We start from the raw sequence: 24,188 nt of genomic DNA on the forward strand, positions 1-24,188 counted from the left end.
CTCATCTCGGTCCTAAAAGGCTTCCCCTTTATCCTTAAACTGTGGCCCCGTGTTCTGGACTTCCCCAACATTGGAAACAATCTTCCTGCATCTAGCCTGTCCAATCCCTTTAGAATTTTATACTTTTCAATAAGATCCCCCCTCATTCTTCTAAATTCCAGCGAGTATAAGCCTAGTCGATCCAGTCTTTCTTCATATGAAAGTCCTGCCATCCCAGGAATCAATCTGGTGAACCTCTTTTGTACTCCCTCTATGGCAAGAATGTCTTTCCTCAGATTAGGGGACCAAAACTGCACACAATACTCTAGGTGCAGTCTCACCAAGGCCTTGTACAACTGCAGTAGAACCTCCCTGCTCCTGTACTCAAATCCTTTTGCTATGAATGCCAACATACCATTTGCCTTTTTCACCACCTGCTGTACCTGCATGATCACCTTCAATGACTGGTGTACAATGACACCCAGGTCTTGTTGCACCTCCCCTTTTCCTAATCGGCCACCATTCAGATAATAATCTGTTTTCCTGTTCTTGCAACCAAAGTGGATAACCTCACATTTATCCACATTAAATTGCATCTGCCATGAATTTGTCCACTCACCTAACCTATCCAAGTCACCCTGCATCCTCTTAGCATCCTTCTCACAGCTAACACCGCCGCCCAGCTTCGTGTCATCTGCAAACTTGGAGATGCTGCATTTAATTCCCTCGTCTAAATCATTAACATATATTGTAAACTACTGGGGTCCCAGCACTGAGCCTTCTGGTACCCCACTAGTCACTGCCTGCCATTCTGAAAAGGTCCTGTTTACTCCCACTCTTTGCTTTCTGTCTGCCAACCAATTCTCTATCCACATCAATACCATACCCCTTGAGCCCTGTACCTGAAGATCGCAAAGATCCCGGGTCCCCAGGCACACAACAGATGTTCCGACTTCCCCAATGACACATGGGTCTCCTGTGGAGACACCGACACATGATTCGCCCGTCTCCAGTTCCTCGAGATCCCAGGCTTCTGAATGCGAGCTGAAATCTTGGGCCAAGCTTTTGGCGTGCCGAATAGCTGCTGATTGTGGAACCCCAAGAGTGGGTACCACTTGTGGGACCACCTCAGATTTCTATCTGCTTTGGTATATTTTTGGCAGTAATCTGAGTATCCTGTGGTTCATTTTCTCAGGAACTTTGCTGTGTGTTCTTGGCTTTGTCTCAGCCCTCATCGTTGGCATCCTGGATAGAAGTGGGGCAAAACAGCTGGGACTTGATGTTGTCCACCAGCAGGAATCCAAAAAAATGGTGGGTAGATTCAGTGGCTCAGGATCTAACTTTGGAAAAAAGTTACTGATTTTGGATATGGAACAACTATCTATAGTAATCAGCTATTTTGGTGAGTAATCAGTGGTCCTTAAAGTAGACCTCTGGAAGATGTGTACCAGAAGATATATCGACATTATTTAGACTGAGTGGGATCTAACTACAGCTCCCCCACAGGGTCTTCTCTGACCTTCTTGTTCTTTCTCCCCAGAGGCTAAAGGATATTTGTCATTTGTCTCTCCGCTACTGGCTGCTGGTTCTTACCATCATGTTCTTTTATAGTGGATTATTTCCATTTATTGCTGATGCTACGTAAGTAGAGTTCAATGTATTAAACATCTAATGTGTTTATACCATCTTCCAAATGGTCTGATCTTGCTATTTAATTGTAAGGAATCATTGCAAGTTTCTCTTTATTTCTCACACCTACTGTACCTCTCTTTATTTTTCAAAATTGAGATGCTCTACAAAAGGACAGCAGTGATTTTTCACTCATAAGTTGGCACTTTGTCTTTTATATGGTAGCACTCATGGTATACTGTTGTAATTTTGAATCTTTGATTAATTCTTTGCAACAGTCTCCAGGATTATTCATGTGATGAGAAAACTAGATACAGGTGACTATTGCAATTATATCTGTTATATCTTGGCATTTATTTTTCAGCAAGTTCATTCAGGATAAGTATTCTAGGTACAGTAATCAGGAAGCCTCCTACATCACTGGTGCTGTGTTCGATACCTCGATGCTTCTACTACCCATAGCTGGAATCCTCATTGTGAGTACCATCTGCTTTGTTCTAACTCGGGAGTTCCCAACCACTTTTATGCCATAGACCAATACCATTGAACAAAGGGTCCAAGGACCCCAGGTTGGGAACCCCTATCCTAAATGCAAGGTAGATTGTGATCACCAGGAACGTCAGACATCTTTTTCATGGATATTAACTGTATTGAACTCAGGCTGTAGTGTTCTCGCACAGGTGTAAAAGAACTCTGAACTAAACACCAAGCATAAACCAGTCAATGAGGCGGTCCCAGTAAGATTAACCGTTTACTGTTCACTCTTCCACATTAACGTATGGTGAAAACTGTTGATAAAACAATACAAAATATATACAATATTTGTTTCCTTCTTGACATCACATTTACATCATAAATACTTGCAAAAGTAAAACTACAACAACTATATTACATTAAAGTTCAACATACAGTCAGAATCTACCTACGCCATCGACTGGCTTTAAATACACTTTAACACAAACTATCCGCAACTCTTTAAATAACAAAAAACATAAACTTTATCAATCATCATTACTTTTAACAGAATCAGCGTTAACATTTTAATTCAACATATCGATTATCTTATGAACTTACGGCGTTGCTTCTCTGATGTTTCTAGTGCGTAGAAAGAGAACTTTTCTCACGCTGATCCTGCACACATATAAGCCCCCTCCTTCCCGTTTCTCCAAACCGGTATTTTCCCACAAGACGCGGCATAACCGGGTGTGACGTCATCGCATGCCGCGATATATCACAGACAACGAATTTACTTTAAACAACCTTAACTTTAACTAGAAAACGATAACAAATGAATTACTAAAGCGAAAATATAATAAACTAAACAAATGCCTTAAAGGCAACACACAGGCTGAATTTTAAAGTGTGGGTTTCAGTAAAATATGAAGCAAACAGATAGCAGAAGAATCCAAGTTACATCCCCTGTCCCTCTAGCAATATTTCCTGTTCCAATACCATAAAATAATTGTGTTTATTTGCTGAGTAATACAAATTTGGTTTACATATTTAATCATCCCTTATCATTGCTTATCACATTCAATTAACTATTATCATTGTTTACTTATAGAGAACAGACTTTCTTAACTTTCTTGTTAATGTCATACCATATCTAGAAAACAATGGGCATTATCACAGTTCAGGCCCGTGAAACCACTGGCTTCACACTAGCGTGTACAGTTAACTTTATCTTTTGTTCTTTTGATTATTGTACATTGAAATGATTGCAGCTGAACTTACTGACTGAAAGTAAAGAGAAATATAAAACCCACCGTTGCTTTTGTCAGTTCCCCAATTGGTATGACCCTCCCGAACATTTCTTCATTGAAGCAAGTCCAAAGTGACAGACTTGGAGAACTCTATCCTACAGCCATGATATCATACAGATCTGGCCATGTGACAACCATAGACTCAGTGAGACATGAGTTTCCTGAGTAAGAAAGAAGAAACATCATCAAATATATTAAATGTATACAATGATAAACACTAAAAAGTAACATAGGATACAAAACATGTTAAGGGAGAGCAGCTTACCAGTCTATAATTAAATAGAAGGAAGGATTTAAATAATTGTGTGGTTTGCTACACTGCCTGTACTAGGCCCCACACCCTCCCACTCACCAACAATGAGCACTCTTCCCAAATGCTCTAATGTTATATATTCATGTACAAATTAATCAATTAAATGTTTTAAAAATCATTTTCAGGATTACATAGGATTAAGAGGAATACTTGTCTCGATGTGTGCTGTGTTGACAGTCCCTGTTTTCGCTCTTTTGGCATTCACCTTCGTACCACCATTGGTTTCAATGATATGGCTGGGAGTCACCTATTCATTTGCTGTTGTAAGATGTTATTTTTATTTTCTCTCCGCTGACAAGTAGCTCTCATTAAATTCTTTCACCATCTACACACCCATTCCAGACATTCTTTTCTCCCCTCTCCCATCGGACAGAAGATCCAAAAGCCTGAAAGCATGTACCACTGGGCTCGGGGACAGCTTCTACCCGACTGTTATCAGACTGTTGAACAGACCTCTTGTATGACAGGATAGACTCACAATCTACCTCGTTATAATTGTGCACTTTATTATTTACCCGCACTGCAGTTTCTCAGTAGCTTTTACACTTTATTCTGCATTGTTAATATTTTACCTTATTCTAGCTGAATACACTGTGTAATGATTTGATCTGTGTAAACAGTTTGCAGAACACCTTATCAGGTACATGTGACAATAACATACTAATCCAGTACCAATACCAATACACCAAAGCATTCATCATTACAAATGGGTTCAGGGTTATTTAAAATAAACTTTAAATATATTGTAGTCGTTTATGCAGTGAACTCATAGTCAACCCAGCAAGGGCATATTGTGATAATATCTTTGCAGTCATTTTCTGATTTTAGGTACTTAATTGCTGTTTTTATCAGTTAGTTCCGATTATTTCACAGGCAAGTCTGTGGCCCTCTATCATTTTAGTGGTTCCTTCAGCAAACCTTGGAACAGCTTTAGGAATCGCTACTTCAGTGCAAATGATTGGTCTTGGTGTTTGCAACTTGATTGTTGGACGGATACTTGGAACCAAATTCAGGTAAGCTTTTTCATTCTATAAAGTTTAGTAATATGAAATGCATGTACTTAATTCCTTTTTATTTTGCATTATTTGATGTTTTATTTTCTGTTGTTTTATTTCTGCCATCCTACTAGATCCACTAACCATGCTGTTCAGAACTGAGAGATACAGGTTCCACACTGCATAATGATAGTGAAAATGTTGCATATTCAATGTAGACCCAGATTGCTTGATACATTTAGATGTAGTTATCTGATAGGAAGACTAAATTGAAAATGATAGAAGTGACAGAATGTGAACTATAACTTTTTGAGTCAGAAAACCTTCAGGTCCCTGTACTTAAAATTAACTGTTTCCTCTGCACACAGATGCTGCATGACTAGCTGAGTTCTTCCAGCATTTTCTGTTTTTGTTTATTGTGCAGGTCTTGTAGCTTTAGTTTTTGGGTTTTTTGGTTGCTAGAGTTGGTCTCCTGACTTGGTGTGTCTGGGTAGTCTTGTTTTATCTTGTGGATTTGGAGCTCCTTTCTGGGGAACGCTGTTACGTACTCGTGGCACGAGACAGTGGTACCCTTGTCATGTGACTGGGGTTGAAGCTATACTGGACTTGAGGTAATGGTCTTGTGATGGTGGAGTGATGTCATTTTCCCGCCAGTAGAGGTCATGTGACAGTTTTTTTTTAACAGGTTATAAAAGGAAGACCCCACCTTGTGAGGAGGGGCAGTTCGTGGCTGGATTTGCCATGTTGACTTCATGCCACTGCGTGATTTAATGTTACGATGCAGTTTAGTTGAAAAATGAAGTTTTATCTAATGCCTAAAGTTTAAAAGATTCATTCCCAGCAGTTTCTTTACAATACTGCTAGTTTGAGAATCAGTGGAGAGTGAAGATCGGAGTTCGGGAGTTAAAGATCGAGGAGAATCTATTTACGTCGGTGAAACAGGTTCGACCTTATTTGATCCTTATTCGGAAGGATTTCATTGACTATTCTCGTGTTAATCTCTGGGAAATACCAGAAAAGATTGAGAATAGTGTGGAAGAGAAGGTCAGTGCCTTTAAGCCGTTTTGTTTCATAAAATTCTTCGTGGGAAGAGTTCGACTTTGGAAACGGAAGAAAAACGACGTGGAAGAGAATTTAAATCGCCTTAAAAAGTCTCTCCTTTTAAATGGACTGTGAGCATTTTGAAATTTTGGCAATACCACTTTTAAGAACTGTTTTTGCAACATCGCTTTAAGAACTGTTTGAGCTGCATCGCTTTAAGAACTGTTAAGCTGCTGCACAGCAGCTGATTTCCGGTTACGTTAGTGTTTGTTTACTTTTGGGGGGTTTGTTTTCAGTGTTTAATAAAAGTGTTGTTTGTTATATAAACCCTTGCCTAACTCATCAATTCATTGTTGCCTGAATACGTAACAACGCACTAAGATGGTAGAGCGATATTAATACGCAGCAGCCTCTCCAGATTCTGGATTGGGGATTGCCAAACATTATGTGGATTTTCTGGTGTAGTCTGTTTTGTCATGTGCTTTTGTGATATCATTCTGGAGGGATGTTGTCTCATTTTTTAACTGCATTGCATTTGTGGTTTCTAAATGACAATAAACTGAAACTGAACTGAACTGATTTTATTGGAAAATTGCTCTGCGGCAGACTTCTTCACAACGTGTCCTGTTCACTTTCCCATATCCTGTACATGAATTATTCTTCATACTAGTGCTTTGATAGAGAATAGCATTTGAGTTATTCGACTATGGTGTCAATCTGAGTCTCGGCCTCCTCTACCGCCGCGATGAGGCCACACTCAAGTTGGAGAAGCAAAACCTTATATTCCATCTGGGTAGCCTCCAATCTGATAGCATGAACATCAATTTGTTAAACTTCCAATAATTGCTCCCCCTTTTCTTTACCATTCCCCATTCCCTCCTTCATCTTATCTCCCTACCTGCCCATCACCTCCCTCTGCTGCTCCTCCCCTTCCCTTTCTTCCATGACCTTCTGTTCTTTCCTATCAGATTCCCCCTTCTCCAGCCCTTTATCTCTTTTACCATTCAACGTCCCAGCTCTGTGTTTCACTGTTCCCCTTCTCCCAATTTCACCAATCACCTATTACCTTGTACTTCTTCCTCCACTCCCTACACCTTCTAACTCTGACTTCTCATCTTTTTGGTCCAGTCCTGATGAAGGGTCTCAATCCAAAACATCGACTATTTGCTCTTTTCCATAGATGCTGCCTGACCTGCTGAGTTCCTCCAGCATTTTGTGTGTGTCGCTTTGGATTTCCAGCATCTGCAGATTTCTCCTGTTTATATACAGTGGCATGCAAAAGTTTGGGCACCCCTGGTCAAAATTTCTGTTACTGTGAATAGCTAAGCGAGTAAAAGATTTCCAAAAGGCATAAAATTAAAGATGACACATTTCTTTATTATTTTAAGCAAGATTACTTTTTTTATTTCCATCTTGTACAGTTTCAAAATAACAAAAAAGGAAAAGGGCCTGAAGCAAAAGTTTGGGCACCCTGCATGGTCAGTACTTAGTAACCCCCCCCCTACGGCAAGTATCACAGCTTGTAAATGCTTTCTGTAGCAGGCTAAGAGAATTTCAATTGTTTTTTGGGGCATTTTTGCCCATTATTCCTTGCAAAAAATTTTTAGTTCTGTGAGATTCTTGGGCCATCTTGCACGCACTGCTCTTTTGAGGTCTGTCCACAGATTTTGGATGATGTTTAGGTCAGGGGACTGTGAGGGCCATGGCAAAACCTTCAGCTTGTGCCTCTTGAGGTAGTCCGTTGTGGATTTTGAAGTGTGATTAGGATCATTGTCCTGTTGTCGAAGCCATCCTCTTTTCATCTTCAGCTTTTTTACAGATGGTGTGATGTTTACTTCCAGAATTTGCTGGTATTTAATTGAATTCATTCTTCCCTCTACCAGTGAAATGCTCCCTGACCCACTGGCTGCAACACAAGCCCAAAGCATGATTGATCCACCCCCATGCTTAACAGGTGCAGAGGTATTTTTTCCATGAAATTCTGCACCCTTTTTTCTCCAAACATATTCACTGCAGCCAAAAAGTTCTATTTTAACTTCATCAGTCCACAGGACTTGTTTCTAAAATGCATCAGGTTTGCTTACATGTTCCATTGCAAACTTCTGACACTGAATTTTGTGGGGAGGATGCAGAAAAGGATTTCTTCTGATGACTCTTCCATGAAGGTCATATTTGTGCAGGTGTCACTGCACAGTAGAACAGTGCACCGCCACTCCAGAGTCTGCTAAATCTTCCTGCATGTCTTTTGCAGTCAAATGGGGTTTTTGATCTGCCTTTCTAGCAGTTCTACGAGCAGTTCTCTCGGAAAGTTTTTTTGGCCTTCCAGACCTCAACTTGACCTCCACCATTCCTGTTAACTGCCATTTCTTAATTACATACGAACTGAGGAAACGGCTACCTGAAAACTCTTTGCTATCTTCTTATAGGTTTCTCCTGCTTTGTGGGCATCATTTATTTTAATTTTCAGAGTGCTAGGCAGCTGCTTAGAGGAGCCCGTGGCTGCTGATTGTTGGGACAAGGTTTGAGGAGTCAGGGTATTTATAAAGCTTTGAAATTTGCATCACCTGGCCTATCCTAATGATGAATGTGAACAAGCCATAGCCCTAACAAGCTAATTAAGGTCTGAGATCTTGGTAAAAGTTATCTGAGAGCTCAAATCTTTTGGGGTGCCCAAACTTTTGCATGGTGCTCCTTTCCTTTTTTTCACCCTAAAGGCATACAAAACAAAAATAATACACTAATCTTACTTAAAATATTGAAAAGAATGTTTCATCTTTAACTTTATGACTTTTGGAGATCAGTTCATCAACTACTCACTCAACTATTTACAGTAACAGAAATTTTGACCAGGGGTGCCCAAACTTTTGCATGCCACTGTACCTGAGTCATCTAAGCAATCAATACTGAACATGAGTAATATCCCATGATTTGTCTTTCTCCCTTCTCCTTTGTATCCTGGCTTCTCTGACAGCAATTGTAATATAATTCACAAAGACCGGTGATCAAGCCGTGAAGTGTATACTGTATGGCTGTACAGTTCAGTTACTCCCTGAACACGGTCAAGTTACCAACGGCTTTGGCGGTGTCCTGCAGGAAATATTTACATTGTAATTTTGAATAAAATCAATGACCCAGAGTGGCCACACCATACTCTTCAACCTCAAGCTGAAGTGGTTCTAATGTGTACAAAATTAAACCTTTATTTGCTTTTTTGTGTAAGTGAAATGGAATTACACAGGTCTCCTGTGTTTCCTGTAATACCATGGTCTCTTAACTTGATCAGCAGCCTGATGTGTGGCTTTCTGAAATTGAAATATACAACATCCACTGCATCCCCTTTATCAATCCTACTTGTAATCTCCTCAAAGCATTCCATCAGGTTCGTCAGGCAAGATTTTTGCTTATGGAAACCATGCTGACTTTGTCCTATCTTGTCATGTGTCAAGCAAGTACTCCATAACCTTGTCCTTAACAATTGACTCTAACATCTTCCCAACCACTGAAGTCAAGCTAATTGGTGTATAATTTCCTTATGCTGTCTGCCTCCTTTCTTAAAGAATGGGGTGATATTTGCAATTTTCCACTCCTCTGGCACCATGCCTGAGTCCAATGTTTTTTGAAAGATGATTACAATTTACTAACATTAATTGGAAGACATCTTTCACCAACCAAAAGCATTGACAACACTGACAAGAAAATCATCTGTTGCGGGTTCCTTATCAACTGCTCTGGTTGTCTGTGTCCAGATGGTTCTTTGTGGTATTTCTTGGCAAAATGTTTGCTCTTTGCACTTGTTACATGATTTATTAAAGGGGACATGATTCTCCCACTTCTGTGCTCTCAATTTTTTTTATGCTTAGCAGAATGACTTTCTCATCTATACAACTTCTCGTGGGTTTATCTACTTTATACGTATTCTGTTCTGTTTAGTGCTTAATTACGTTTAAGTTGAACCGCATACTGTCGGTTACATGAGAAATCTTAGGTTTTCTCCAAGAGCACATTATGTTTCTGTAACAATCTTGCTTACTTCCTTATACAGTACATTAGAAGACCTTTAGCCCATGATGGTGTGCGGTATCTAACCTACTCTGAGATCAATCTAACCCTTCCCTTCTACATAGCCTTCCATTCTTCTATCACATATGACAAAGAAATAAAAACTTAATTCTGAAGCAGAATAAAAGGCTAGATTGATTGCTCTACAGATCTGGATTACGGAATGGCCAACCTTTTGATCTCCTTTGCATTAATAGAGGGGCGAGGAAAGCCCTTTGATCTATGAAGCCAACAGTGGCAGTTCATTTTCCTGACCTGTGAATCAGTAGGTGATATTCACTTTTAAGGTCCAATTTCCCCAAGGCTTTGCAGTCCAAAAGGACTGGCAATTGGATAGAGATCTCTGACTGAGTGAGATACCTGAAGGATCTCTGGAATTGGGTCATTGTGGGTAGAATGACAGAATATGCAAGTGTGACAATCTGGAAAGTGAGGGATCAATATGGGGGTTTGAAGATTATAAGTCAAAGAGAGAACATAGTACAAAGCTATGCTCTTCTGTTGGGGAAGAGTGAGGGTGGAAAATAAAGGCTGTAAGATTCATTTCTTAACATTTTAAAATGTTTTCTTATTCCCAAATAGGAAAATCAGTATGGAATTCAGGAAAATGGATTGTTGAGTTCATGACCAGGTTTTTCTGAAATGGAGATTAATGTTTTAACATCTTGTCCAGTCACCCTGAATGCTGATTGCTGTCTCTTTGAACACTTGCATTTTCAAAGTACTAGAGGAATGGTTTTTCCTTTACTCCATTCTCCGCAAGTAACACTCGGTGTTTGACCCGCAGTGATCCAAAGATCCCAGTGTGGCGCTGGCAGTGGACGTTGATCTTCATGCTGGCCAACACCATCTGCTGTTTCAGCACTTCCATCATTCTCAATATAGTGGACACAAAACAGGTAAGGGTCTCACTTTAAGGCAAAGAGTTAAATGGAGTGAAGTATTCAGCTTCAGATACTGATTCATATTTATTTATTTATCACATATACCTCAAAACATACAGTAAAATGCATCCATTGTGTTAACAGCCAAAACAGGCTGAGGATGTCTGGGGGCAGCCCACAAGTGTCTGTTCTGTATCTTACCAATAATCAAATATTCTGTTTATAAAATGTTTGCCTTCTTTTTACATCACTTTTTTCTCCCTTAGCCTTTATTTCCTCACTGTTATTCCCTTTCTCACTTATTTTAAGCTAAACTCATGTGATATTTAGACCAAGAGACACAGGCGTAGAATGGGGCCATTTGACCCTTCGAACCTGCTCCATCATTCCATCATGGCTGATTTATTATCCCTCTCAAACCTATTCTCCTGCCTTCTTCCCGTTAACTTTGACACCCTGATCAACAACGCATCAACCTCTACCTTAAATATACCCAATGACTTGGCCTGCACAGCCATCTGTGGCAATGAATGCCAGAGATTCACGACCATCTAGTTTTAAAATGTATCCTCATCTCTGTTCAAAATGGAAGTCTCTCTATTTTGAGACTGTGCCACCTGGTCCTAGATTCCTCCATTATACGAAACATCCTCTCCACTTCCATTCTCTCTAGGCCTTTCAATAGTCGATAGGTTCAAAGAGATTGCCCCTCATTCTTCAAAACTCTTGAGAGTACAGCACCGGAGGAATAAAGTGCATCTCAGATGTTAACCCTTTCACTCCTGGGATCATTCTTGTGAACCTCCTCTGGAACCTCTCCACTTTTTCTTAGATAAGGGGTCCAAAACTGCTCACAATACTCCTATTGAGGCCTCACCAGTGCCTGACAAAGCCTCAGCATTACATCCTTGCTCTTGTATTGTAGTCTTCTCGAAATGAATGGTAACATTATATTTGCTTTCCTTACCACCATCTCAACCTGCAAGCTAATGTTTAGGGAATCCTGCATGAGGACTCACAAATCTACTGATTTTTAAAATTTTCTCTGCTTTTAGAGAATAGTCCATGCCTTTATTCCTTCTACCAAAATACATGCTCACGCACTTCCTTACACTGTATTCCATTGGCCACTTCTATGCCCATTTGCCAAATCCATCTTAGTCCTTCTGCAGTCTCCCTGCTTCCCCAACACCACCAGCCCCTCCACCGATCTTTGTGTTGTCCATAAAACTGGCCACAAAGCCATCAGTTCTTTCAACCAAATCATTGATATCCAGCATGAAAAGAAGCCGTCCCAGCACCACTTCAGCTACCTCTTTCAGAACACTGAGATGTAATCCAACTGGAGCAGGTGACATACCTACCTTCAGATGTTTCAGCTTTCCATGCTTACCTTAGTAATAGCAATGACACTCACTTATGCTCTGAGTTGGACAATCCACACCAGGGGTGCGTAAAAAGAACTACTTTTTAAATCAGGGACGCAATCAGGCATTTAAAGGCAGAGGTTCGCAGCAGATTTTCTGGTTTTAGGAGTGACCAGTCAGCAAGAGACTGTGTTAAATGAGCTACCTTTCAGTCAGGTCCGCGCTCAAGATTTAAAAAGCAGACCTTTAAGCCTGTTTTCTTATTTGGACAATCCACACCAGGGATGCATAACATGAGCTAATTTTGAACTAGAATGGTGATAGAGGTTTTGAAGGCAGAGTTTCACGTCAGTTCCTCTGCATTGAGGACCGACTAATTAGCAAGAAGGATTAATTATGAAGGGCCAATAAGAATAATAAAAATGCAAGCGGTGCGGCCGTTCTTGTGAGTGTGCCTGCCTTTAGAGTGGCTTTGGCTCATCAGCCTTCAGCAAGGTCAGGCTTGGGTGAGCTAGATTGTCTTGCAAGTTACTTTTTCTCTGTTCTTATTTGTTCATTCCTCATCTATTAGTGCATGGTATAGTGAGAATGCCTGGGACAGTGTTTTGTACTGTGTGTGGGATGTGGGAAGTCTGGGAGACCTCCAGTCTCCCAGATGAGCACATCTGCACCAGGTGCACTGAGCTGCGTCTCATATGGGAGCATGAGGAGGTGGTAGACAGGAGCTATGGGAAGGTAGTTACACCTATCTTGCAGGAGATAAGTAACTGGGTGACTGTCAGGAGAAGGAGGGAAAATGCACAGCCAGTGCAGAGTATACCTCCGGCTGTTCCCCTCAATACTAAGTATACAACTTCAGAATCTACTGAGGGGGACGACCTACCGGGGGGAGCTGCAGTGACCGACTCTCTGGCACTGAGTCTGGTGCTGTGGCTCAGAAGAGCAGAGAGGTGAAGAGGACTCCAGAGCTTGTAGGAGATTCCTTAGTCAGAAGAACAGAGACAAGGTTCTGTGAGCATGAGAGAGACACCTGGATGTTGTGTTGCCTCCCTGGATCGTGTCCATGGCAATCTCAATGTTGAGGGTGAGCAGCCAGAGGTCTTGGTAGATACTGGCACCATTGACTTGGGTAGACAAGGTGAGGAGATCCTGAAGAGAGATTTTAGGGAACTGAGTAACAGGACCTTCAGGATAGTAATCTCTGGATTGCAGCTTGTGCCAAGTGCCAGTGAGGGTAAGAATAGGATGGTTTGGCAGGTGAATGTGTGGCTGAGGAACTGGGGCAGGGTTTCAGATTTATGGATCACTGGGATCACTTCTGAGGAAGGTATGACCTGTACAAAAGGGATGGATTACACCTGAACCCAAAGGGGTCTAATATCCTTGTGGGCAGGAAGACTGGAGTTCTTCGGGTGAGTTTAAACTAATTCGAAAGGGGGATGGGAACCAAAGTGATAGTGTGAAGATGAGGTGGTTGGTTTCCAAACAGAGGCAATATGAAGTGAGGAGAGGTTGATGATAGGGCAAAATTGCAGTCGACAGGATGAGTTGCAAAGTAAAAGGCAGACAAAATTGAAAAAAGTCAGAACAGGACTAAAGGTGTTATGTTTGAAATTGCGCAGTATACGGAATAAGGTCGTTGGAATTGTAGCACAGTTACAGATTGGCAAGTGTGACGTAGGCATTACTGAATCATGGCTGAAAGAAGATTATAGCTGGGAGCTTAATGTCCAAGGTTACACATTGCATCGAAAGGACAGGGAGGAAGGCTGAGGGGGTGGGTGGCTCTGTTGGAAAAAATGAAATTAAATCATTAGAAAGAGGTGGTATAGGGTCAGAATGTGTTGAATCGTTGTGGTTAGAGCTAAGGAACTGCAAGGGTAAAAAGACCCTGATGGGAGTTATGTACAGATGTGATCTGCATGTTCCAATGTGAGATAGAAAATGAATGCCAAAAGGGCAATGTTACAAATAGTTACAGGGATTTCAATATGCAGGTAGATTTGGAAAATCAGGTAGATGCGGGAATCGAGGAAAGGGAATTTCAATAATGCCAACAAGATGGCTTTTTAGAGCAGTTTGTGGTTGAGCCAACTAGGATATCAACTATTGTAGAAGCCCACTAGGGGATCCCCTATTCTAGATTGAGTGTTGTGCAAAGAAACTGGAATTAATTAGTGAGTTTAAGATAAAAGTACCCTTGGGGAAAGTGATCATAATATGATCAAATTCACCCTGCAATTTGAGAAGGAGAAGCTAAAGTCAGATGTATCAGTATTACAGTGGAGTAAAAGGAATTACAGAGGCATGAGAGAGGAGTTGGCCAGGATTGATTGGAAAAGAACACTGACAGGAATGACGGCACAACAGCAATCTCTGGAATTTCTAGAAGCAATTTGAAAGGCATATAATCTTTACATCCCAAAGTGGAAGAGTTTTTTATTTAAGGTAAATGACACAACCAAGGGAAGTCAAAGCCAACATAAAAGCCATAGAGCAAAAAGTAATTGGAAGGTAGAGTAGTAGGAAAGTTTTAAAAAAATCAACAGAAGGCAACTAAAAAGTCATTAAGGTAAAGATGGAATTCAAAAATAAGCTTGCCAATAAAAGAAAAGGAGAATAAAAAACAAATTTTCAGATGTATAAAGAGTAAAAGAGAGACAAAAGTGGATATTGGACTGCTGGAAAATGATGCTAGAGGGGTAGTAGTCAGAGACAAAAAATGGCGGATGAACCTAATATGCTTTTTTATATTAGTCTTCACTATGGAAGACACTAGCAGAATGCCAGAAATGTGAGAATGTCAGACCATAAGATAGAGGAGCAGAAGTAGGTCATTTGACCCTTCGAGTCTAGTCCACTATTTCATCATGGCTGATCCATTTTCCCTCTCAGCCCCGATCTCCTGTCTTTCTCCTGTATCCCTTCATGCTCGGACCAATCAAGAAGCTATCAACCTCTGTCTTAAATATACATAGAGACTTATACATACATACAGCTGCCAGTGGCAAAGAATTCCACAGATTCACCACTCACTGGCTGAGGAAATTCCTCCTCATCTCCTTTTTAAAAGGATGCCCCTCTATTCTGAGGCCTTATCCTCTGGTCTTAGACTTTTCTACCACAGGAAACATCCTCTCTACATCCACTCTATCATGGCCTTTCAGCTTTCAATAGCTTTGAATGAGGTCACTCCTTGTTCTTCTAAATTCCAGTGAATACTGGCTGCCCATTTCATTTCCCTGTCTTGACAAGTCACCCAGGTACCTGCCTCCTGCAACGAAGGGGTGACTACCACCAAGTATCTCCTATCTATCAACTCTTCATTTTCCTGTACGAGTTGAAAGTCATCCAGATGCAGCTCCAGTTCCTCTACACAGACTCCAAGAGCTGTAGCTCAGTGCACTTTCATTTTTGAAACCTTTTTATTGATACATAATCTTCTACAGCTACAAAATGATACAAGACTTCAACAAGTTGATATTTATACAATTAATAAAGCTGAAGAAAAAAACTTACCAAAAAATGAAAAAAATTTATTTTATATAGAAAAGGAAAAAAAGAGAACCCCAACTAACTAAAAACAAAGAAAAAAAAAAGAATAACCCATTAGGAATCAACTCCTGGAGCAATATGTCTTACCATCGTATATATATATATAAAAATAAAGAAGAAGAATCATCAACTGCCAATTTACATTTATATAAAATAAAATTGGAAGGAAACCATATAAATTAATTCAAATTAAATGATAATGTTTGGCAAAAGAGCCCCATCTTCTCTCAAAATCGAATCGAGGATCAACAGTTCTACTTCTAATTCTTTCCAAACTAAGACATAACATTATTTGAGAAAACCATTGAATTAATGTAGGGACAGAGGTATCTTTCCATTTCAATAGCCCTTCTTGCCAACAATGTAACAAATGCAATTGCATGTTGGTCTGAAGATGAAATACCCTGAATATGATGCAGAACTATTCCAAATAGAACAGTCAATGTATTAGGTTGTAAATTAATTTTCAGAGCTTTAGAAATTGTAGAAAATAAAGATTTCCAGAAAGATTTTAATGAAGAACATGACCAGAACACATGTGACAAAGTGGCTACTTCAGTTTTGCACCTATCACAATAATTGTCTATGTTAGGAAATGTTCTGGATAGTCTCTCCTTTGTTAAATAATAACGTTGAACAATTTTAAATTGAATTAAACAGTGATTGGCACATATTGAAGAAGAATTGACCATTTTCAGAACTCGCAACCAATCTTCATTAACAAAGGTCATACTAAGTTCTCTCTCCCAATCTTGTTTAATCTTTAGTGAGAGGTTATCTTTCTGTAGTAAAAATAAATTATAAATTCTACCAATGAAACCTCTTACTAAAGGATTCATATTCAAAATGGTATCCAACAAATCAGATTCTTGCATATATGGAAACTTACATAAGTATTTTTGTAAAAAATGTCTAACCTGAAGATATTGCAGAAAGTGTATATGAGAGAATATTTGCTAATTAACTCTTCAAAAGTCATCAATCGACCATCACAAAGTAAAACTGCAAAAAAAAAACAGATCCCCTTATTTCTCCACAAGAGAAAAATGGGATTGGTTATTGAAGGTTTAAATAAAACAATTTCGATATAAACAGCTAGACAATTTAAATTGTTTAAAATTTTTAAAATTGCGAAACTGAAACCAAATCCGTAAGGACTGTTTAGTAACAGGGTAGAGGTTTAAATTTGGAATTTTAGAGAGTTGTAAAGGTAATGAAGCTCCTAATAATGAGGTTAAATGAAATTGTTTGATAGCTTTTAATTCCAAATCAATCCAAGCTGGGTTTTGTCTCTTATCGAGCCAAATATAGCCAAAAGCATAATTTCGAATATTAACAGCTCAATAATACAATCTTAGATTAGAAAGTGCAAGTCCACCATCTTTTTTAGGTTTTTATAAATGATACTTATTAATTCTTGGTCTTTTATTATTCCAAATAAAGGACAAAATAATTGAGTCAATTTGATCAAAAAAATTTTAGTTAAAAAGATAGGTATATTTTGAAAAATATATAAAAATCTAGGTAAAGTCATCATTTTCACGGCAGGGATATGACCTATTAAAGAAAGCACAATTGTGTTCCATCTAGAAAATAATTGTTTCATAGAGTCCATTAAAAGAACTACATTAGCTTTATAAAGATCTTTATATTTTTTTAGTAATTATAATACCTAAATATTTAAAAGAACTAACAATTCTAAATGGAATATCATTGTATATAAAAACAGGAGCATTTAATGGAAACAATTCACTTTTATTTAAGTTAAGTTTATATCCTGAAAATTTTCCAAAGTCATTTAGTATTTCCAAGAGATTAGGAATAGATTTTTCAGGGTTCGAAATATAAACAAAAAGATCTGGGTAAAGAGAAATCTTATGTGTGGTCCCATTTATAGTGATACCATGAATATTTTTAGTGTCACGGAGTATTATAGTCAAAGGCTCCAGTACAAGATTAAATAATAAAGGGCTTAATGGACATCTCTGTCTAGTACCTCGTGAAAGGGAAATAAAGGAGACCTGAGATTATTAGTAATAACAGAAGCAAGAGGATTCTTATAGATCATTTGAATCCACCTATTGAAATTATTACCAAAGCCAAATTTTTCTAATACCTTAAACAGATATGTCCATTCAATTCTATCAATGCCTTTACTGCATCAAGAGAAATAACACATTGGGGTATCTTAGATAGTGATGAATATATAATGTTCATCTATCTCCGAACATTGGAGAAAGAGTAACAGCCTTTAATAATGCCTGTTTGATCCATAGAGATGATTTTAGTTTAAAAATTTCCAAACGGTTAGCCATCACCTTAGAAAGAATTTTTGCATCCACATTTAATGACAAAATAGGTCTATGATGAACATTCAGTAGGATCTTTATCTTTCTTAAGGATTAAGGAAACAGAAGCTTCATAAAAAGGAGGTAAATTACCCTTCTCAAAGGATTCATGAAATATTTCCAAAAGATACAGAGAAAGTAATTTATAAAATTTTTTGTAAAACCCTACCAAATAACCATCAAGTCCAGGAGCTTTACCCGATTGCATGGACAACATAGCTTTCTGAATTTCATGCTCAGTAATTGGAGCATCAAGCATCTGTTGATCTTCAACAGTAATTTGAGGAAATTTAATCTTATGTAAAAAGCCTTCATTTTGGAGGAATCTGCAGGAAATTGATATTTATAAAGATCAGAATAAAAATCCTGAAAAACATTATTAATGTCTTCACGATTACTTACTATATCTCCATTATCTTTACGAATCTTTAAAATTTGTCTTTTAGCTCTAGCTGCCCTTAATTGGGAAGCTAAGAGCCTATTATTTTTATCCCCAAAAATATAAAACTGACTTTTCAATTTAAGCAAATATCCTTCAATAGGATAAGTTAGTAATAAATTATACTGTGATTGTAATTCCACTCTTCTTTTAAACAAATCAACATTTGGAGAGGTTGCATTGATGTTATCCAAATCTTTAATTTGTTTAGAAATTTTATCTAATTCCATTCTTGTCTGTTCCTTCAGCTTAGCTATATATAAAATAATCTGACCACGTAAATAAACTTTTAATGTATCCCAAAGTACTAACTTTGAGATGTTTCCTGTAATATTAAAGAGAAAAAACTCTTTTATCTGACTTTCAATAAACTCAACAAATTCTGAGCTTTGTAACGAATATTCTGGAAAATGCCAAAGTGGACTTGTAGAAGCAACATCTTTCAGTTCAGATTTAAGGGAGCATGATCAGAGATAACAATTGCATCATATTCACATTTCTGAACATTAAATAGAAGTCCAGGGTCGACTATAAAATAGTCGATTCTCGAATATTTATTATGAACATTTGAGAAAAAGGAATATTCTCTATCACTAGAGATTTTTATCACATAACCTGATCTCTTGTGCAAAGATTATATCAGGTTGGAATCAGTTAATAGTTTTAAATGTTTTCTTACTCTTAATAGGATTATTCCAACCATGGATGTTCCAACTTAAAACATTTAACTGTTTAAATATCATCATGAAACTTTATATCTAAAAAAGTAGTTAGATGCATGTCAGGATAAGGTAGTCGAGAATGGCGGTGATAAACAACAATAATAATAATTTGCGTACGCTCCGGAATTCCATAATGTGGATAAAAAATAAAAGAAAAAAGGAAAAAACCCACCCAACCTATAAAGCCCAGAAATAAGTCAATATCGATCGATGCAAACCCAAAAGAATGTATGAAAAGCAATTATAAACTCCACCTGCCTGAATAGAAGGTAAAAATGAAAAGAGTAATCTCTGCCTTCCTCTCCTAGATATATATCTCATTACAGTCGACATACAGCTCATTACATTTGAGTTGAAAAGAAGTTATTAGAAACCACCTTCAGTTTTGAAAATAACCTTCATAACATTATACAAGGAAAAAAAACATGTCCAAAAAAAATCTTGAAATATTTGCTCAGAAGAAAATCAATCACCATCTTAAAATGCAAACATGAGGAAATCTGCAGATGCTGGAAATTCAAACAACACACACAAAATGCTGGTGGAACATAGCAGGCCAGGCAGCATCTATAGGGAGAAGTGCTGGCGACATTTCTGACGAAAGGTCTTGACCCGAAACGTCAACAGCGCTTCTCCCTATAGATGCTGCCTGGCCTGCTGTGTTCCACCAGCATTTTGTGTGTGTTGCCATTTTAAAATTATCAAATCTATCTTGAAAATGTAAAGAAACCCAGATAATTACTTACAAGTCCTGAGCAAAAGCATACAAAGCAAAAAAGCAATTAGTTCATTTAAATGCTGCAAACAGAAAAAAAAATTCTAGATGGTTCAAAGTTATCTAGTCTTTTGACAGTTCTCTCGCTATGTCTTCTGAGGTTAAAACCATCCAAACCAGTCTATTTCAGAGATAAAGGTACATTTTAAGGTAAACACTTTTTATACCCATCAAATCTTCTGATTTATTAATCACTCCTTATGTCGCGAGACAATCAAACAGTAGTAAATCATTCAAACTTCAGACTTCAGACTCCAGACTCGTCAGGGAGAGAATTAATAAAACTCTGGGTCCTCATAAATACAAACCCCAGAATTTTTGACGAAAAGCCCTAATTTAGCTGGGTATTGAAGAGATGGATGCAACTGTCTTTGATAAACCGTACGCATTACAGCAGCGAATCCAGAACGTTTCTGAAAAATTTCACGTGGAAAATCTTCGAAGAAGAGAATCTCAGAGCTTTGAAATTGAAACAACCTTTGTTTTCTTGCAAGTTTAATAATGTGGTCTTTATCTCTAACACGAAGAAAACGCACAAGGACATGCCTGTTTTTGCCTTGATCCGAGGATTTTAAAGCACCAACTCTATGAGCCATTTCAATCTCCGGCAGTTTGTAGGCAAGCCTCCGGAAATAAAGATTGAAACATTTTAGCAAAATAATCCAGTGTGTCGACATATTCTGATTTCTCTTTTAATCCATCAATTCGAATATTGTTCCGACGAGAGCGAGCCTCTAAATCAACGAGCCGTTGTTGAGCCTTTTCCAAACGAGAAGAAATATCAGCCGTATTACGACCAACCTCTTTAAGATCAAGACTCAAAGAGTCAATTTTTTCCTCAGGGGGAGAAATCTTTCTTTTAGTTGAGTTAATTCAGCAATGATATAGCTGATTTGAGACTCTAATCCATTTCCCAGGGTGGCTCCTCTGAAGTCTCGTCAGCTTTTTTAAAGTTACCGTTGCCTGTTTCTGGATTTCTTCTGGTGCTTCTTATGTTAGAAATAATTATAACTGTCAGTCTGCAGGATCTGACTGAATAAAGTTAAAATCTCATCTACATGTCCACAGGCGGAAGGCGGAGTCTGTAGCTCAGTGCACTTTGTGCAGATACTATACAGTTATCATGGAGAATGGAGGTCTCCCAACTTTCTCGCATCTCGCACAGGGAACATACCATTAACTCTGGACCCATTCTCAGTGGATTAGCTATATACTGGCAGAGAAAAGAAACTTAGAGCCAACTTACGTCGAACCTCTGCCTGTGTTTTCCAAAAGATCTGCTCTTGCCCAAGCCTAATCACAATTAACACCGTCCACTCACACAATTGCCGTTCCTGTTACAATTCACTTCTCTTTATTGGTCCCTGCCAAATGCCTAATAGACTGTTATGATTGCAGCCCATCGAAAAATCTTCTAAGCACCTGGTTTCTTTTTAAACCTCACGCTGCATTACCAAGGAATGACCTGTCATGATCATTGCAGCACATCTTGTTTTACTTTTGCAATAACTTTCAGTATACTCCATAATCAAAGTGCTTTCGGTTGTGTTTAATTAAAGCCTATTCTTACCTAAAACCTTTTAACTCTTTGGTGACAAGTACAAAGATGATTTCCCAGAAGGCAGTTGTTGGCAAATGTACTGCCAGTCTTACATCTACAATATGGGGCACTTTATAGAAATGCAATCCCTGTCCCCTCTCCTGGATCACATAAGTCTTCCTGTATCAACAGCTGTCAATTAACATTGGTATTTCTTTCTATCTTTCCTTTCAGGGTAACACATTGAACAAAACCACCAAGCAGCTTGAGGCTACAAAAAGGAAAAACAAAGCAGCAGCAGAGATATTTCCTCTGTCAAGAGACAGAGACAATGACAACTGAGCTCTTTGGGTTTAAGAGAGAAAATGGACAATTCTCCATATTAACTGGTTTATTTTCTGTTATTGAAGTGTGATTCTCCCAGTATAATCAATTCTCATGTGTCATTTCAAAGCTGATCCTAGAATGGTACAGTTCCCATGGCCCACGAAGTTGTGCCGACCTTTTAACAACTCAAAGATTATTCTAACTCCTCCCTCCCACATAGTCCTCCGATTTTTTTTCAACCCATGTGCCTATTCAAGAGTCTCTTAAATGTCCCTAATAAATTTGACTCCACCACTATCCCAGTTTGGGACATTTTAAATAAGTCTTATAATGCCTATGGTGCTGTAATAATTTTCAGCAAATGATATAACCTGCTCTCAGGTGTTAGTCAACTTTTACAACATTTGTAGCTTATGGGTAATTTATTTGTTGCAATTTCTGCAGAGACAAGGGATCTTGCTGTAAGATTACAGATAATCTTTTGATTGTTGTCAAGGAATAAAAGCTGAGAATTTCTGTTCCCCTGTTCTGAACTCACTCTTGGGATTGATGCACATATATTTGCAAAAGAAAATATTTTACATTCCTATAGGACTTGTCAGGCAAATTTGCAACGTCATGACATAGGCTTAATACTTCAGAAGTCTTAGACACTACGTTTAAAGTATATTTGCTTTCAGTGGTTATATGGTGTCACTCTCACTACTTTGATTTAAGAGAAGCATAGTTTTATGCAAGTTAGAGAGAACTGTATGTGCATATCTGTTTGGATATATTTTTCTAATTCAAGAGTGTACTAGATTTTACACAAGATAAACATTATTACTTGGATGGTTTTATGAGCGGTTTGGTCAATCTATGTAATCATGGTTGTAAGTCAATATTAAACTGAAATTATAGAATTGCCAATATATATGTTGGTTTGATCATAAAATTCGTCAACTTCGGAATCCTTAATTTCTACCTTCATTTTGTTAATGGGCATCCTTTAGTTTATGGTCTGCTGATGTGTCCTTATCTTGGAGACCATTTTGTCTTTAGCTGAGAAAGCAATCATTTTCATGGCTGCTTTTTGTTTCTCATTGAAATAGTGTACAATTATTGGTATCTCTTGAAGCACAGCAACAAATGTGACATACTGAGTTTCCTCAAACTCCCATTGAAATGTAGCCACTGAAGTGCCTTCTTTGTAATTGCAACAATATGTTGGACCCAGGATAGATCCTCAGAGATGTCAACACCCAAAAGCTTGAAACTGTTCACTCCTTCCACTTCTGATCCCTCAATGAGGACTGGTGTGTGTTCCCTCAACTTCCCCTTCCTGAAGTCCACAGTCTATTCCTTGGACTTACTGTTGAGTGCAAAGTTGTTGCGGCACCACTCAACCAGCTGATCTGTCTCACTCCAGTACACCTCCTCATCACCATCTGAACTTCTGCCAACAATAGTTGTGTCAGTGGCAAATTTACAGATGTTGTTTGAGCTATGCCTAGCTACATAGTCGTGGGATTAGACAGAGTAGAGCAGTGGGCTAAGTATGCATCCTTGAGGTGTACCAACATTGATTTGTCAGCGGGGAGGAGATGTTATTTCTGATCCACACAGACTGTAGTCTCCCAATGAGGAGGTCAAGGATCCAGTTGCAGAAGGAGGTACAGAAGCCCAGGTTTTGCAGCTTGTTGATTAGAACTGAGGTATGGTGGTGTAGAACGCTGAGCTGTAATCAATAAACAGCAGCCTGATGTAGGTATTACTATTGTCCAGTGATCAAAGGCCAAGTGGAATGCTAGTGAGATCATGCTTCAGTAACATTCATACCTCACTTCCTTCCATAGGAGCAGGAAACCAAACGTAACTTGGTCCTGATGTTAGGTCTTGACCCAAAATGTCAAATATACTCTGCCTGGCCTGCTGAGTTCCTCCTGCATTTTGTGTGTGTTGCTTGGATTTCCAGCATCTGCAGATTTTCTCTTGTTTGTAAACCAAACTTACCTCATTCCTATCCTTGGGGATGGTGCTGATTCAGGACCAGTGGGTAATCATGTTTGGGCTGATGTTCCAAGTGTCATGCCACATGTCCATTGGTAACAGGGGCATCTGGCAGCTCCAAATCCTTGTCTCCTGCTGCTTCTCAGATAAAGCCATTTTTCCTCAGAGAAACCCCTGGGCTGGGTCATATTGAACCAAGCAATAATCTATTCTTGCTTAATCCCACTGCGTACTGTTCGAACATACTCAGCGCCTCTTCCTGTTCCACATAAGAGATTGAGAGACTGGCCAAAGTTGGCAATGACAGCTTGGAATACTGGAGAATGTGGATCAGAGTTTTATGGTCAACAATACTATATAAACCTTTGAACAGGACAGCAGAGAGAACCTATGCACACCTGAATAAACTGTCCCTACAACCTCGCACTGTGGACATTGGATGAAGGACAAAGTGTTTTCTTCA

At 38.7% G+C, this 24,188-nt stretch overlaps 1 protein-coding gene and 1 long non-coding RNA gene across 2 annotated transcripts in view; one reads left to right on the forward strand and one right to left on the reverse strand.

Moving 5' to 3' along the window:
* LOC140735407 (lysosomal dipeptide transporter MFSD1-like) overlaps nt 1-22,670 on the forward strand; it is a 46,987-nt gene extending 24,317 nt beyond the window's left edge. The window contains exons 7-13 of the mRNA XM_073060441.1: nt 1,175-1,290; nt 1,520-1,620; nt 1,973-2,084; nt 3,810-3,947; nt 4,558-4,697; nt 10,567-10,678; nt 21,644-22,670. Coding sequence (XP_072916542.1) covers nt 1,175-1,290; nt 1,520-1,620; nt 1,973-2,084; nt 3,810-3,947; nt 4,558-4,697; nt 10,567-10,678; nt 21,644-21,751 — 827 coding nt within the window. The 3' untranslated portion in view covers nt 21,752-22,670. The remainder of the gene's footprint in view (nt 1-1,174; nt 1,291-1,519; nt 1,621-1,972; nt 2,085-3,809; nt 3,948-4,557; nt 4,698-10,566; nt 10,679-21,643) is intronic.
* The window catches only part of LOC140735408 (uncharacterized), a 31,426-nt gene continuing 9,852 nt past the window's right edge, over nt 2,615-24,188 (reverse strand). The window contains exons 2-3 of the long non-coding RNA XR_012100747.1: nt 3,375-3,532; nt 2,615-2,879 (exon numbers count right to left, since the gene is read on the reverse strand). This is a non-coding gene — a long non-coding RNA (uncharacterized lncRNA). The remainder of the gene's footprint in view (nt 2,880-3,374; nt 3,533-24,188) is intronic.

This window comes from Hemitrygon akajei, chromosome 11, assembly GCF_048418815.1.
Source record: "Hemitrygon akajei chromosome 11, sHemAka1.3, whole genome shotgun sequence".
NCBI lineage: Eukaryota > Metazoa > Chordata > Chondrichthyes > Myliobatiformes > Dasyatidae > Hemitrygon > Hemitrygon akajei.